The following is a 15,643-nucleotide window of genomic DNA, read 5'->3' on the forward strand; positions in this document are numbered from 1 at the left end:
AATTCCTTGATATTGACATTGTTAATAGCCAACTTCTGCTGTCTGTTTAAACGCGCTGCTCTTCATAGGGTCACTGTGTCTGTTGGAATGCCTTTAATCAAGAATCAGCCAGCAATTAGCCTTCAGGTTTAGCTCCACAAACAGGCAAAACTTGTTTATTCTCTTCCTCTCCGTAACCCATAACACTGTTCCAAATTCCACCAATCAATTCCAGCTCACAGTTCAAAATTGATCATAGAATAAAAATAATGAAAAATAGGTGATTGTTCTAACAGAGGTGACTGATATTTCAGGATAATGAGAGTGAGGGCTGGGACGTCAGGTGTGAGAGCATGGATGACACAAATTCATTTAAAATTCTCAATCAAAATTATGTAGAGGAACTCAGACATGTGGGGTTCCAGACACACAAACCATTAAACTTAGTGAGACCAGTTAATAAAGAGCATGTTGTTCCTATATTGTACTATAAGTTATTCTATGCTTTGTCCATCGAGCACAGACCCAGATTCTTCAACCACTTCTCATGTGACTGGACCTCCATCCCTGGGATCATTGTTGCAAATCTCCATGTGGACCAACTTCAACACCAGCATTTCCTTCCTTAGACATGGGGCCCGATGAGAGCTTATAGTATTCTAAATGCACTCTGAGAGAGGCTCAGAGAGAGTTAGTAGTACATCTCTTCTCTTGTATTCAAGCCCTTTCGCAGTGAGTGCTGACATTGTATTTACCTTCCTAACTGCCAACTGAAGCTGTGTTTTAACCTGAAAAGAATCCTGAACCGAAGACACCCAAATCCTCTTGAGCTATAGATTCCTTAAACCTGTCCCCATTTAGAAAATTGCCCACACTCCATTCTTCCTACCAAAGAGCATAACCTCACACTTTCCCCAATTGTATTCTGTCTGCCACTTCTTTGCCCACTCTCCTAGTCTGTCCAAGTCCATCTGACCCCTCCCGGCTTCCTCAACACGACCTGTCCCTCCACCTCGCCTTGTGTCATCTGCAAACTGAGCAACGTTGCCGTCAATTCTTTCGACAGAGGATTAATGTATAACGTGAATGGCTGTGGATGTGACATGGACCCCTGCAGGACTCCACTATCACCACCTGCCATGCTGAAATAAAACCCTTTATCCCTAATCTTTGCCTTCTGCCAGTCAGCCCCTCCACTATCCTTTCCAGGAGCTAGTCCCTAACACCAGAGGCTTTTATTTGATTTCACAGCTGCCTGTGCAGCACCTCATCAACAGCCATCTGGAAATGCAAATGCTTCAGATCCACCAACTCTCCCTTGTCTAACCAAGTCATTACCTCCTCAAAGAATTCCAGCAGATTAATCAGGCATTACCCTCATCTTGACAAAGCCGTGCTGACTCAGCATTACCTTCCCATGCACTTCCAGACACTCCGCAATCTCATCCTCAATAATGGATTCTATAACCCTACCAATGACTAAGGTCAGGCTAAACAGACTATAATTTCCTGCTTTCTGCCTCCCTCCTTTCTTAAACATTGGCGTTACGTTTGCCATTTTTCAGTCCTCTGGGACCCTCCCTGACTCCAGTTTTTTCTGAAATATCACCATCAATGTCCCAATTGGAACAATTGGGAAGTGTCCCCTGTCCAAGTGCTGAGTGTGGGGACAGTTGGCAGTGGACGGCGATCATTGAAAACCATTTGGATATCGGAACATGTGGCCTGGAAACTGAAATCCTGTTCCATCTGTTTCAGACTCAGCGGAGAATGAGAGTGAGCCTGACACTAAAGGTATTTATGCCCATCTTTCAACGACACATCACAGTTGCAGATATAAATATTATTAAAACAGGAGGGACAGGTTTAAAAAATTCTGATAATAGGACACAGAGGCTCTCCTGGGGAACTGAGATTCTCTTCTTTCTATTCCAGATTCTGCACAAAGAACAAGTCACTCAGAGGCTCAAGGTATCGATGTTTCTGTAATAATCTATCCCTTTTTCTAACAATCATTGCTGAGTAATCTATTGATCATTGTATGTTGACTCTGGGAAGCTGCTTTGCATCCATTGGCCTTGGATGGAAAGCCAAAGCTTAGAGTCAGTGCTCGGCTCACTGTTCCTGTATCTGAAGGGCCAGGTGGCCAGAGAGTGCGGCTCAGAGACAATCTCAGCCCCGGGCAGGAAGTGAGACTCACTTTCACCCTGCAGATTCTGGGATTCAACCCGCAGTTTCCTGGTGAAATGAGCTGACCCCAATCCAACCCTGTGCTGGCCCTTCGAGCGATGGGAATGCAGCTTATGGTGAGCTGAGCCATTCAGTGGCTGCTGCAATATGTGAGTGTGAGCAAACAGCAACGTGTGACAGGGATAACGAGGTATAGAGGTGGATGAACACAGCAGGCCAGGCAGCATCAGAGGAGCAGGAAAGCTGACATTTTGGGTCTAGTCCCTTCTTCTGAAGAAGGGTCTAGGTCTGAAACATTAGCCTTCCTGCTTCTCTGATGCTCCTTGGCCTGCTGCGTTCATCCAGTGCTACACCTTGTTAGTTTAGGAAGCTCAGTTTTAAAGAGCAGTGAGGGGTGGGCAACAGATGACAGCCTTGCCAGCATTGCCCAGTCCTAGAAAGGAAAAATCTTTTTGGGTGGTTTTGTGCCCAGAGCACAGCCTGTACAAATGGGTCAATATTTATTCAAGAGGTAACAAGGTGTAGAGCTGGATGAACACAGCAGGCCAAGCAGCATCAGAGGAGCAGAAAGGCTGATGTTTCAGGTCTGGGCCCTTCTTCTGAAGACAGGTCCAGACCCAAAATGTCAGCTTTCCAGCTCTGATGCTGCTTGACCTGCTGTGTTCATCCAGCTCTACACCTTGTTATCTCAGACTCTCCAGCATCGGCAGCTCCTACGATCTCTGTGTGACAGGGACGCATTTTTAAATGGGAACATTTCACACTCGTTTTCCATTTGACCATCAAAAATCCCATTTCCATTTCAGATTCCAAAGAAAGCAGCGAAAGGAAAATCAAAGTGATCAGTTTGGGAAGAAATGATGGTTTGTAGATCTCTCTGTGTAGCACATTACTGACTGGGCTAATATATGAGAGATGGGTCCTTGAGGATTAACAAGCATTTTACTGAAATGATTCAGATACATTTGGAGACAGGAGACAAGGAGCAGAATGAAGAGCAAGCTGCTTACAAAACAGCAAATAGATAGATCTGGAAAAATTCAGCAGGTCTGACAGCAGCTTTGACCAGAAAATTGAATTGAGAGAAACAGAGCTCTGAAGGACAGTCAGACTGGATTTAACACTTTACCTCTGTTTCTACTTCCCCAGGCACTGCCACGCTTGCTGTGTTTCCCCTGTATTTTTTAGTTTATATCCTGTCATTTGTGTTTGATTTCCTCGACAATAAATATGAACATTCTGCTCTCTTTCCTAGTTATTTGCTGTACTGGCAAATCAACATTTCCCTCCTCCTTCATGAATTTTTATTTTCCACAACGACCTTTGATGTTGCATCTTATCCCATGCCTCTGGAATCCCAATAAGAAAACATCCAGTTCTTCCCCATTATCCGCAGCTCATGGTGCTGCCTCAACACATTCCAATTAATTTGGGAAATACGTTTTCCCTGCCTCAAAACTTGGTTGGCTCTCCCTAAAATATTCTGGAGAGCACTATTTCACCAGAAAGGAATCTGGCAGGACATTTGGAAGAGTCAAAGAATGGCACAACACCATAATCATCATTGAAACAGGCACTGCAGAGACAGCGAACTCAGTTTCCTTGTTGAGCTTCATCCACTGCTGTAATGATCTTGAACATGTATAAATGTTATTAATATCCAAAATAGTTCCTGATAACGCCGTTTCTGTGACAGATGTTCACCCAGTGGTCTGTAATCGCAAGCTTTAAAAATAACTCCCCTGCAAATCGAAGAGTTAGATTCACGATGCAATTTTCTGCATTTCCTCTCAAACCTAAATCCAGAGCTGTCCCCTGTCCAAGAGCTGAGTGTTTGGGGTAGTTTGCAATGGGAGGGGGAACATTGAAAGCCGTTAGGATATTGGAAGGTGTGGGGTCTGGAAACTGAAATCCTGTTCCTTCTGTTTCAGACTCTGCAGAGAATGAGAGTGAGCCCGATAATGAAGGTATTTATCCCCATCATTCAACAACACGTCATATTTACAGATTTAAATATCAATAAAACAGGAAGGACAGGTTTAAAACCATTCTGATAATGGGACACAGAGACTGTCTATGATTGGTGAAGTGAAATTCTCTTCGTTCTATTCCAGATTCTGCACAAAGAGCGAGTCACTCTATAGAGACAGCAGGTACCCAACAGAGATTTCAATATCACATCATCCTGAGTCAGGAATTCACTAGAGAAACAGTCTCACTGGTCACTGTCTGTTCCAAATGGGGTTTGTGTTTTCTGTTACTAGATCCCAATCCGGCCCCAGTGCAGAGCTGCACTGTCCCTCCATATCCCATCCAGGCTCTGGATTGCGATCCTGGATTATTCAAGCCATGGGCTGACATCTCAGGAACAAGGTCCAAACCAAACACATCCCATTACCCAGGAAAGGTCAGCATAGGGTCAGTGTGGGTCACACAGTCCCTCACTCACTGCCCATCTACCCCCAGTTACTGAGAAATCAAAGATGTTGTCAGTTCTCAAAACGTTCTCTTTCAAATATAATCTTCAGTGGACAATCCTTGCTCTCTTTTTTCGGTTTCAGGTTCCGATGAGATTGGAAAGTGGAACAGAAACAAGGACAACTCCAGTGAGTGAACAATTGCTTCATCCAAACCTCGGAATCATGGTGTGAGAGCGGACTATAGTTTACAGAAGCGCTCAGTTTCTGAGTGGGGAGGGTGAGGGGATAATTAATCCCAAATCTCAGGAGAAACAGTTCTAAGCACTGGATGCAGTGGCTGTCCTGGGACTGGGGAACTGAAATTCTCTTCTTTCTATTTGAGATTCTTAATGCAAAGTGAGTCGCTTGGAGACTCAATGTGTCTATATTTCTGTTTTAACTTGTCCCTATTTCTACCAAACTATTGCTGAATGATCCATTGACGATTGCACGACCGTCACTGGAGATGTGTTTCGATTCTTAACTTCTGGATTCTTCTCATTGTTCTTTTGTGGGACCCGTGTGTTGCTGGCTGGGCCCAGCGTTTATTGCCCACCCCTAGCTAGCCCTTGAGAAGGTGATGGTGAGCTGCCTTCTTGAACCGCAGCAGTCCGTGTGCTGTCTGTAGACCCACAGTGCCCTCAGAGCGGGAATTCCAGTTATTTGACCCAGTGAGAGTGAGTGAACGATGATACATTTCCAAGTCAGGATGGTGATTGGTTTGGGGGGTGTCACCTGTATCTGCTGCCCTTGTCCTTCGAGATGGAAGTTGTCCAGGGTTTGGGAGGTGCTTTCCTAGGATCTTCAGTGAATTTCTGCACTGCATCTTGGAAATGATACACAGTGCAGCTACTGAGCATCAGTGTTGGAGAGTGTGAATGTTTGTGGATGTGATACAAACCAAGCAGGCTGCTTTATCCCGCATTGTGTTCAATTTCTTGAGGATTGTTGGAGCTGCCCCAATAAAGGCAAGTTGGGAGAATGCCATCAGATTGCTCACTTGTGCCTTGTAGACTGTGTACAGCCTTTGGGGAGTCAGGAGGTGAGTTGCTCACTGCCTGTTTCCAAACCTGTGCACTGGTGTGTGGCCACTGTGTTTATGTAGTGACACCAGGTCAGTTTCTGGTAAATCGTAACCACAAGGATATCAGTTGTAGGGTATCCAGCATCGAAGGGTCTGTTTCCATGATGTACTGCTCTACTCTATGGCTCTGTGGAAAAAAGATGTCAAAACAACAGCACTTTATAAAAGAACAAAGAGAGAAAGCATTTGTCATGTGGAAACTGAAACAAACAGAGAAGTTAAACTGATCAATGCACTAATGACTCTGGGAAGAATTTTTTTTCCATTCACCTTGGATGGAAAGACAATGCTCAGAGCTGGGTGTTCGTGCTCAGCTCACTGTTCCTGTATCGGGAAGGGCCAGGTGACCAGAGACTCTGACTGCAGGACAATCTCACCCCCAGTCAGGAAGTGAGACTCACACTCACCCTGGAGATTCCGGGATTCAACCCACAGTTTCCTGGTGAAATGAGCAGACTCCAATCCAACCCTGAGCTGGCCCTTCGAGCGATGGGAATGCAGCTCATGGTGGGCTGAGCCATTCAGTGGCTGCTGCAATGTGTGAGTGTGAGCAAAAAGCAACGTGTGACAGGGACACACTTTTCAATTGTGAACATTTCACACTCATTTTCCATTTGATCATCAAAAACCTGTTTCCATTTCAGATTCTGATGAAAGTCAGGAAAGGAAAATCAAAGTGATTGGTTCGGGACGAGATGATGGTTTGTAGATCTCTCTGTGTGGGGCATTACTGACTGCGCTGATATTTGGGAGATGGGTCCATGAGGATTAATATGTTCTTTACTGAAATGATTCAAATAGATGTGGAGGCAGGAGAGAGGGAGCAAATCAGAGAGCAAACTGGTTACAAAACAGGGTAACTGCTTCACAGGACCAGTATGTTCTGCCCCCCAAAAAAGACCCTGACCTTCCAATTACCTGCCACTCCTCAACCATTATTGAACTCGATATTGAGTATGGAGGATGGCAGTGTCCTGAAGCGGAAAATGAGGTGTTGTTCTTCCAGCCTGCGCTGAGCTTTGCTGGACACTGCAACAAGCCTGAGACAGGGATATTGGCCTGGGAACAGGGTGGTGTGTTAAAGTGACAGGCAACTGGAAGTTCGGTGTCTTTCTGGCAAATAGAATGTAGATTTTGTGCGATGCGGTCACCCAATCTAGGTACGCTTCGTTTCCCCAATGTAGAGGAGACCACATTGTGCGCAGTGAATGTATTAGACTAGATAGCAAAACGTGCAGGTGAAGCGTTGCCTTTCAAACTCCTAACTGAACCTGCCTGTTATCCTTAAGAGAATCCTGATCCAAGACTACTAAGGCTCTTTGTGTTTCAGATTTCCAAAACCTTTCCCCATTTAGAAAATAGTCTGCACCTCTATTCGTCCCACTAAAGAGCACAACCTCATAAGATCTCACATTGTACTCTGTCAGCCACTTCTTTTCCCATTCTCCTAGCTTTTCCAGGGCCTGCTGCAGCCTCCCTGCCTCCTCAGCACTCCCTGTCCCACCATCTATCTCTGTGCCATCTGCAAACTGACCAACATTGCCCTCAGTTCCTTTGCCCAGATCGTTAATGTACCACACAAGTAGGTGTGGTCCCAATGTGGATCACTGTCTGCCATGCTGATAAAGACCCCTTTATCACAACCCTCTGCCTTCTGCCAGTCAGCCCATCGTCTATCCATGCCAATAACTCGTCCCTGGCACAACAGGCCCTTATCTAATGTTCCAGCCTCCCGTGCAGCACCTGGTCAAAGGCCAATTGGAAATCCAAACCCATCGTTTACACAGGCTCCTTTATCTAACTTGCTTATTACCTCCTCAAACAATTCGAACAGAAATGTCAGGAATCAGCATTCGTTGATGGAGCTGTTGTGACTCAGCACTATTTGGTCATGTACTTCCAAGTACTCTCAATCTCATCCTTCCTAATGGATTGTAAACTCATACCAATGACCGGGGTCAGGCTAACCGGTCTATAGTTTTCAGTTTCCTGGCTTCCTCCTTCCTTAAACAGTGGTGTTACACGTGCCTTTTCCCAGGCCTCTGGGACCCTCCCTGACTCCTGTGCTTCCTGAAATATCACCATCAGTGTCTCATGTGCTGAATGTGAGGGCAGTTTGCAGTGGGAGGGGAGTCATTGAAAACCATTTTTATATCAGAATGTGTGCTCTGGAAACTGAAATCCTGTTCCCTGTGTTTTAGATTCAGCAGAGAATGAGAGCGAGCCTGACACTAAAGGTATTTATCCCCATTGTTCAACAACATGTCACATTTACTGATTTAAATATCATTGAAACAGGAGGGACAGATTTAAAACTATTCTGATAATGGAACACAGAGGGTCTCCTGATATTGGGGAACTGAGATTCTTATCTATCTATTCCAGATTCTGCACAAAGAGCAAGTCACTCCGAGGCGCAAGCTATCGATGTTTCTGTAATAATCTGTCCCTGTTTCTAACAGTCCTTGCTGAATGACATATTGACCATTGTTATAATAATGTTGAAAGCTGTTTGGATCATTTGGACTTGAATAGAAAGCCAAAGGTCAAAGCTCAGGGTCAGTGCTCAGCTCACTGTTCCTGTAACTGAAGGACCACGAGGCCAGAGAGTGTGGTTTAGTGTCAATCTCAGCCCCGGGCAGGAAGTGAGACTCACACTCACCCTGGAGACTCTGGGATTCTACCCGTAGTTTCCTGGTGAAATGAGCTGACCCCAATCGCACCCTGAGCTGGGCCTTCGAGCGATGGGAATGCAGCTCATGGTGAGCTGAGCCATTCAGTGGCTGCTGCAATGTGTGAGTGTGAGCAAAAAGCAACGTGTGACAGGGACACACTTTTCAATTGCGAACATTTCACATTCATTTTCCACTTAAACATCGAAAATCCGTCTCCATTTCAGGTTCCAAAGAAAGTCGCGAAAAGAAAATCAAAGTGGTCGGTTCAGGACGAGATGATGGTTTGTAAATCTCTCTGTGTGGGGCATTACTGACTGCGCTGATATATGGGAGATGGGTCATAGAACATAGAACCTAGAACATTACAGCACAGTCCAGGCCCTTCGGCCCTCGATGTTGTGCCGACCTGCCATACCGATTTGAAGCCCATCTAACCTACACTATTCCATGTACGTCCATATGCTTGTCCAATGACGACTTAAATGTACCTAAAGTTGGCAAATCTACTACCGTTGCAGGATTAACAAGCTCTTTATTGAAATGATTCAAATACACATGGGGACTGGGGACAAGGAGCAGCATGGAGAGCAAGCTGCTTACAAACAGCAAACACATAGGCCTGGAGAAGCTCAACAGGTCTGACAGCAGCTATGGACAGAAAATTGAATTGAGAGATACGGAGTTCTGAAATACACTTAGACTGGACTCGATGCTTCAGCCCTGTTTCTGCTTCCCTGAATACTGCCAGGTCTGCTGTGACTCTCCTGTATTTCTTTATCCTGACATTACTGTTTGATTTCTGACACAATAAACAGGAACTTTCTGTTGTCCTTCCTAATTACTTACTGCAAATGGAACACCAACATTTTTGCTTTATCCCAAAGGACACTCAGATCACTCTGCAATCTGTCACCGTCTCCATAATGTGCTTCTTTCATATCTTTCTGCCAAAATGTATCATTTCACATTTTCCCAACCGTACACCATTTGTCTTGTATTTACACACTCATTAACCTCCCTTTATCCCTTGCTTCCTTTGGTATGTGCACTTCATGACTCCCTTTCCTCATCATTTTTATGTGATCAGTGAATTTAGTCACACCATACCTTCATTCCTCTAGCCAAGCCTTCCAGATGAATGGTGCAAATTTGAGATTCCAGCACCGATCCCTGTGGCACACCACTTATCATTACATCCCCACAACCTGAAATGGCCCAATTATGAAGACCCGCTACTTCCTTCCTGTTAGCCAATCTTTTACCCATCACAGTATGTTACCTCCTCCTTCATGGATTCTTATTTTCCAAAATGACTTTTGATGTTGTTTCTTATCCCATGCCTCTGGAATCCCAGTAACGGCACATGCAGCTCTTCCCCATTATCCGCAGCTCATGGTACCACCTCAATACGGTCCAATTAATTTGGCTAATATGTTTACTGTGTCTCAAACCCCGGGTATTCTGGAGAGCAGTACTTCAATGGAAAATATTCTGTCAGGGCATTTGGAAGAGGAAAAGAATGGCACAAAGTCATTATCATCGTTGAAACAGGCACTGCAGAGACAGCGAACTCAGTTTCCTTGTTGAGCTTCTTCCACTGCTGTAATGATCTTGAACTTTTACAAATGTTGTGCTGTAACATCCAGGAGAGTTGCTGCTAACCCGTTTCTGTGACAGACGTTCACCCAGTAGTCTGTAATCGTAAGCTTTCAAAATGACTCCCCTTCGAATCGAAGAGTTAGATTCACGACGTAATTTTCTGCAATTCCTCTCAAACCTAAATCCAGAGCTGTCCCCTGTCAAAGGGCTGAGTGTTTGGAGAGCTTGCATTGGGAGGGGGAACATAGAAAGCCGTGAGGATATTGGAAGGTGGGGGTCTGGAAACAGAAATCTTGTTCCCTTTGTTTCAGATTCAACGGAGAATGAGAGTGAGCCTGGCACGAAAGGTATTTCTCCCCAACTTTGAAAAACACATCACAGTAGCAGATTTAAATTTCATTAAAACAGGAGGGACAGGTTTAAAACTATTCTGATAATGGGACACAGAGGCTCTGCTGGAATTGGGGAACTGAAATTCTCTTCTTTCTATTCCAGATTCTGAACAAAGAGCGAGTCACTCAGAGGCTCAAGGTATCGATGTTTCTGTTGTAATCTGTCCCTGTTTCTAACAGTCCTTGCTGAGTATTCTACTGATCATTGTACTATGGACTCTGGGAAGGTGCTTGGATCCATTCAGCTTGGCTGGAAAGCCAAACCTCACAGCCCAGAGTCAGTGCTCAGCTCACTGTTCCTGTACTTGAAGTGCCACGAGGCCAGAGAGTGTAGTTCAGGGACAATCTCAGCCCCGGGCAAGAAGTGAGACTCACACTCACCCTGGAGATTCTGGGATTCAACCTGCAGTTTCCTAGTGAAATGAGCTGACCCCAATCCAATCCGGAGCTGGCCCTTCAAGCAATGGGAATGCAGCTCATGGTGAGCTGAGCCATTCAGTGGCTGCTGCAATGTTGAGTGTGAGCAAAAAGCAACGTGTGACAGGGACAGTAGGAACTGCAGATGCTGGAGAATCTGAGATAACAAGGTGTGGAGCTGGATGAACACAGCAGGCCAAGCAGCATCAGAGAGCAGGAAAGCTGATTTTTCGGGCATCGACCCCATTAACCTTCCTGCTCCTCTGACGCTGTTTGGCCTGCTGTGTTCAACCACCTCTATGCTTTGTTATCTATGTAACTGGGTCACACTTATCAATTGCGAACTTTTCACACCCATTTTCCATTTGATCATCAAAAATCTGTTTCCATTTCAGATTCCAAAGAAAGCGGTGAAAGGAAAATCAAAGTGATCGGTTCAGGACGAGATGATGGTTTGTAGATCTCTCTGTGTGGGGCGTTACTGACTGTGCTGATACATGGGAGATGGGTCCATGAGGATCAACAAGCTCTTTATTGAAATGATTCAAATGATTCAAATACATGTGGAGGGAGGAGACAAGGAGCAGAACGGAGAGCAAGCTGCTTACAAAACAGCAAATAGATAGATCTGGAAAAGCTCAACAGGTCTGACAGCAGCTATGGACAGAAAATTGAACTGAGAGATACGGAGTTCTGAAATACAGCCAGCTTGCCCTGACATTTTACCTCTGTTTTTCTTTCCCCAGGCACCGCCAGGCCTGTTGTGTTGCTCCAGTATTTTTTTGCTTTTTTATCGAGACGTTTGTGTTTGATTTCCTCCACTTTTAACAGGAATATTCTGTTGACTTTCCTAGTTACTTGCTGTACTGGCCGACCAACATGTTTTGCTTGATCCCAAAGGACATTCAGATCCCTCTGCATCTCAGAGTTCTGCAACTTCTCATCCTCTACATAATATGCTTCCTTCATATTTTCAGACAAAACAGCAAACACCGAGTAGAGGTGAAAGCGAGTTCCTCAGACTGGGGGGAATGATGGATGTGGTCTTCCTCAGGGATTGATGCCGGGAGCAGTGTTGGTCACTATGTATAGAAACAACTAGTACTCTGGAATTAGAAATACAATTTTCCAATTTGTTGGTGTCACCACACTGAGGGTCTTCATCAGTCTTGAGGAAACATTACTCCACATTCCGCACTGGTATCTGTTCAACCTGATATTCTTCCATGGGATGAGGGTGTCACAGGCTGGGCCCAGTGTATATTGCCCAGTGCTGGTGCCAGCTGAGAAAAATGATGGTGAGCAGCTTTCTCAAACTGCAAGTGTTGATGTGTTTTTGGGTCATTCACTGTACTGTCAGGGAGGCTGTTCCAGGGCGTAGAGATTTCAGGAGAAAGAAAATGAGGGGTGAGACTTCAGTTGAAGGCAAATTGATTGCTCACATTCGTTCAAATATGTGAATGTAAACTGCGAGGAGGGTTTGATTTGATTTGATTTATTGCAGTCATGTACCGAGGTACAGTGAAACTACATTCTTTTGCAACACAGAGTAAGGTCAAACAGTATAACCCAGGCTGGGGAGGATGTGGGGAGTGGTGTTCCCCAGGGATCAGTGCTGGGATCACTGTTGGTCACTTTACAGAAACAACTTGGGCTCAGAATCAGAAATATAATTCCAAAGCTTGTTGGTGACATTGAATTGGATGTTTCCTCAGTATTGAGCTGATGATCATAAACCTGATTACTGAAATACCTTTCAGATTGCATTGTTTCACATGCATCTATATAGACTCCTTGGTTGACTTTCTGAAACGTTGATCAGGGTCCCCTTTTCAGTTCACCCAGAGAAAAGCTGCAGTGTTTCAAACTCAGCTTCCTACTCTGTGGTATTCCAAATGGTGGTGCAGCAGATTCGCCAGGGAACTTTCCATTCTGTGTGCTGTCTCAGTAGCAGGCCAGAACCATCTCCCAGAAAACATTGTTCAAAAACAACTATAGTCCTGGTTCCACACAGACAGTGTGATTGTCTCTTCCTGAGACCTCAATTACCGTTCAAAATAAGCCATCTGCTTGAATATGGAGTCTCTTCCAGAATTGCCAGAACCAATTCCTTGATATTGACATTGTTAATAGCCAACTTCTGCTGTCTGTTTAAACGCGCTGCTCTTCATAGGGTCACTGTGTCTGTTGGAATGCCTTTAATCAAGAATCAGCCAGCAATTAGCCTTCAGGTTTAGCTCCACAAACAGGCAAAACTTGTTTATTCTCTTCCTCTCCGTAACCCATAACACTGTTCCAAATTCCACCAATCAATTCCAGCTCACAGTTCAAAATTGATCATAGAATAAAAATAATGAAAAATAGGTGATTGTTCTAACAGAGGTGACTGATATTTCAGGATAATGAGAGTGAGGGCTGGGACGTCAGGTGTGAGAGCATGGATGACACAAATTCATTTAAAATTCTCAATCAAAATTATGTAGAGGAACTCAGACATGTGGGGTTCCAGACACACAAACCATTAAACTTAGTGAGACCAGTTAATAAAGAGCATGTTGTTCCTATATTGTACTATAAGTTATTCTATGCTTTGTCCATCGAGCACAGACCCAGATTCTTCAACCACTTCTCATGTGACTGGACCTCCATCCCTGGGATCATTGTTGCAAATCTCCATGTGGACCAACTTCAACACCAGCATTTCCTTCCTTAGACATGGGGCCCGATGAGAGCTTATAGTATTCTAAATGCACTCTGAGAGAGGCTCAGAGAGAGTTAGTAGTACATCTCTTCTCTTGTATTCAAGCCCTTTCGCAGTGAGTGCTGACATTGTATTTACCTTCCTAACTGCCAACTGAAGCTGTGTTTTAACCTGAAAAGAATCCTGAACCGAAGACACCCAAATCCTCTTGAGCTATAGATTCCTTAAACCTGTCCCCATTTAGAAAATTGCCCACACTCCATTCTTCCTACCAAAGAGCATAACCTCACACTTTCCCCAATTGTATTCTGTCTGCCACTTCTTTGCCCACTCTCCTAGTCTGTCCAAGTCCATCTGACCCTTCCCGGCTTCCTCAACACGACCTGTCCCTCCACCTCGCCTTGTGTCATCTGCAAACTGAGCAACGTTGCCGTCAATTCTTTCGACAGAGGATTAATGTATAACGTGAATGGCTGTGGATGTGACATGGACCCCTGCAGGACTCCACTATCACCACCTGCCATGCTGAAATAAAACCCTTTATCCCTAATCTTTGCCTTCTGCCAGTCAGCCCCTCCACTATCCTTTCCAGGAGCTAGTCCCTAACACCAGAGGCTTTTATTTGATTTCACAGCTGCCTGTGCAGCATCTCATCAACAGCCATCTGGAAATGCAAATGCTTCAGATCCACCAACTCTCCCTTGTCTAACCAAGTCATTACCTCCTCAAAGAATTCCAGCAGATTAATCAGGCATTACCCTCATCTTGACAAAGCCGTACTGACTCAGCATTACCTTTCCATGCACTTCCAGACACTTTGCAAACTCATCCTCAATAATGGATTCTATAATCTTTCCGATTACGAAGATCGGGTGAACCGGACGATAATTTCCTGCCAGGGTCTCCCTCCTTTCTTAAACAACGGAGTTACATTTGCCACTTTCCAGTCCTTTGGGTCCTTCCCCGACTCCAGTCATTCCTGAAATATCACCAGCATTGTCTCCAACTGGAACAGCCGGGAGCTGACCCCTGCCCAAATGCTGGGTGTGAGGTCCTTGCAGTGGGAGGGGGACCATTGAAAAACATGCAGATATCGGGATGTGTAATCTGGAAATGAAATCCTGTTCTATCTTTTTCAGATTCAACGGAGAATGAGAGTGAGCCTGATACTAAAGGTATTTATCCGCAATGATCAATAATACATTGCTGTTGTAGATTTAAATATCATTAAAACAGGAGGGACGCATTTAAAACTATTCTGATAATGGGACACAGAGGCTCTCTTGGAATCGGGGAACTGAAATTCTCTTCTCTCTATTCCAGATTCTGCACAAAGAATGACTCACTCGGAGGATCAAGGTATCGATGTTTCTGTAATAATCTGTCCCTGTTTCTAACAATCCTTGCTGAATGATTTATTCACAATTGTACTAATGAATCTTAAAACCTCTTTGGATCATTTGGCCTTGGATGGAAAGCCAAACCTCAGAGCTGAGAGTCAGTGCTCAGCTCACGTATCTGAAGGGCCATGAAGCCAAAGAGTGCTACAGGAGGTCAATCTCAGCCCCAGGCAGGAAGTGAGACTTACACTCACCCTGGAGACTCTGGGATTCTGGCCCTTCGAGCAATGGGAATGCAGCTGCTGGTGAGCTGAGCCATTCAGTGGCTGCTGCAGTGTGTGAGTGTGTCAAACAGCAACATGTGACAGGGACACACTTTTCAGTTGTGAACTCTTCACACTCATTTTCCATTTGATCATCAAAAACCCGTTTCTATTTCAGGTTCCAAAGAAAGTCGCGAAAAGAAAATCAAAGTGATCGGCTCGGGACGAGATGATGGTTTGTAGATCTCTCTGTGTGGGGCATTACTGACTGCGCTAATATATGGGAGCTGGGCCCGTCTAATCTACACTATTCCATGTACGTCCATATGCTTGTCCAATGACGACTTAAATGTACCTAAAGTTGGCAAATCTACTACCATTGCAGGATTAACAAGCTCTTTATTGAAATGATTCAAATACACATGGGGACTGGGGACAAGGAGCAGCATGGAGAGCAAGCTGCTTACAAACAGCAAACACATAGACCTGGAGAAGCTCAACAGGTCTGACAGCAGCTATGGACAGAAAATTGAATTGAGAGATA

General features: G+C 44.8%; 1 protein-coding gene across 1 annotated transcript in view; it reads left to right on the top strand.

Annotated features, from left to right (window-relative positions):
* Nucleotides 1-15,643, top strand: part of LOC125447207 (protein PFC0760c-like) — a 124,505-nt gene that overhangs the window by 81,516 nt on the left and 27,346 nt on the right. Inside the window, exons 55-68 of the mRNA XM_059640742.1 lie at nucleotides 1,738-1,773; nucleotides 1,915-1,950; nucleotides 2,976-3,032; nucleotides 4,101-4,136; nucleotides 4,284-4,322; nucleotides 4,731-4,775; nucleotides 6,357-6,413; nucleotides 7,914-7,949; nucleotides 8,612-8,668; nucleotides 10,482-10,517; nucleotides 11,191-11,247; nucleotides 14,636-14,671; nucleotides 14,820-14,855; nucleotides 15,278-15,334. Coding sequence (XP_059496725.1) covers nucleotides 1,738-1,773; nucleotides 1,915-1,950; nucleotides 2,976-3,032; nucleotides 4,101-4,136; nucleotides 4,284-4,322; nucleotides 4,731-4,775; nucleotides 6,357-6,413; nucleotides 7,914-7,949; nucleotides 8,612-8,668; nucleotides 10,482-10,517; nucleotides 11,191-11,247; nucleotides 14,636-14,671; nucleotides 14,820-14,855; nucleotides 15,278-15,334 — 621 coding nt within the window. The remainder of the gene's footprint in view (nucleotides 1-1,737; nucleotides 1,774-1,914; nucleotides 1,951-2,975; nucleotides 3,033-4,100; nucleotides 4,137-4,283; nucleotides 4,323-4,730; nucleotides 4,776-6,356; nucleotides 6,414-7,913; nucleotides 7,950-8,611; nucleotides 8,669-10,481; nucleotides 10,518-11,190; nucleotides 11,248-14,635; nucleotides 14,672-14,819; nucleotides 14,856-15,277; nucleotides 15,335-15,643) is intronic.

The sequence above is a fragment of the Stegostoma tigrinum genome, chromosome 38, assembly GCF_030684315.1.
Source record: "Stegostoma tigrinum isolate sSteTig4 chromosome 38, sSteTig4.hap1, whole genome shotgun sequence".
Taxonomy (NCBI): domain Eukaryota; kingdom Metazoa; phylum Chordata; class Chondrichthyes; order Orectolobiformes; family Stegostomatidae; genus Stegostoma; species Stegostoma tigrinum.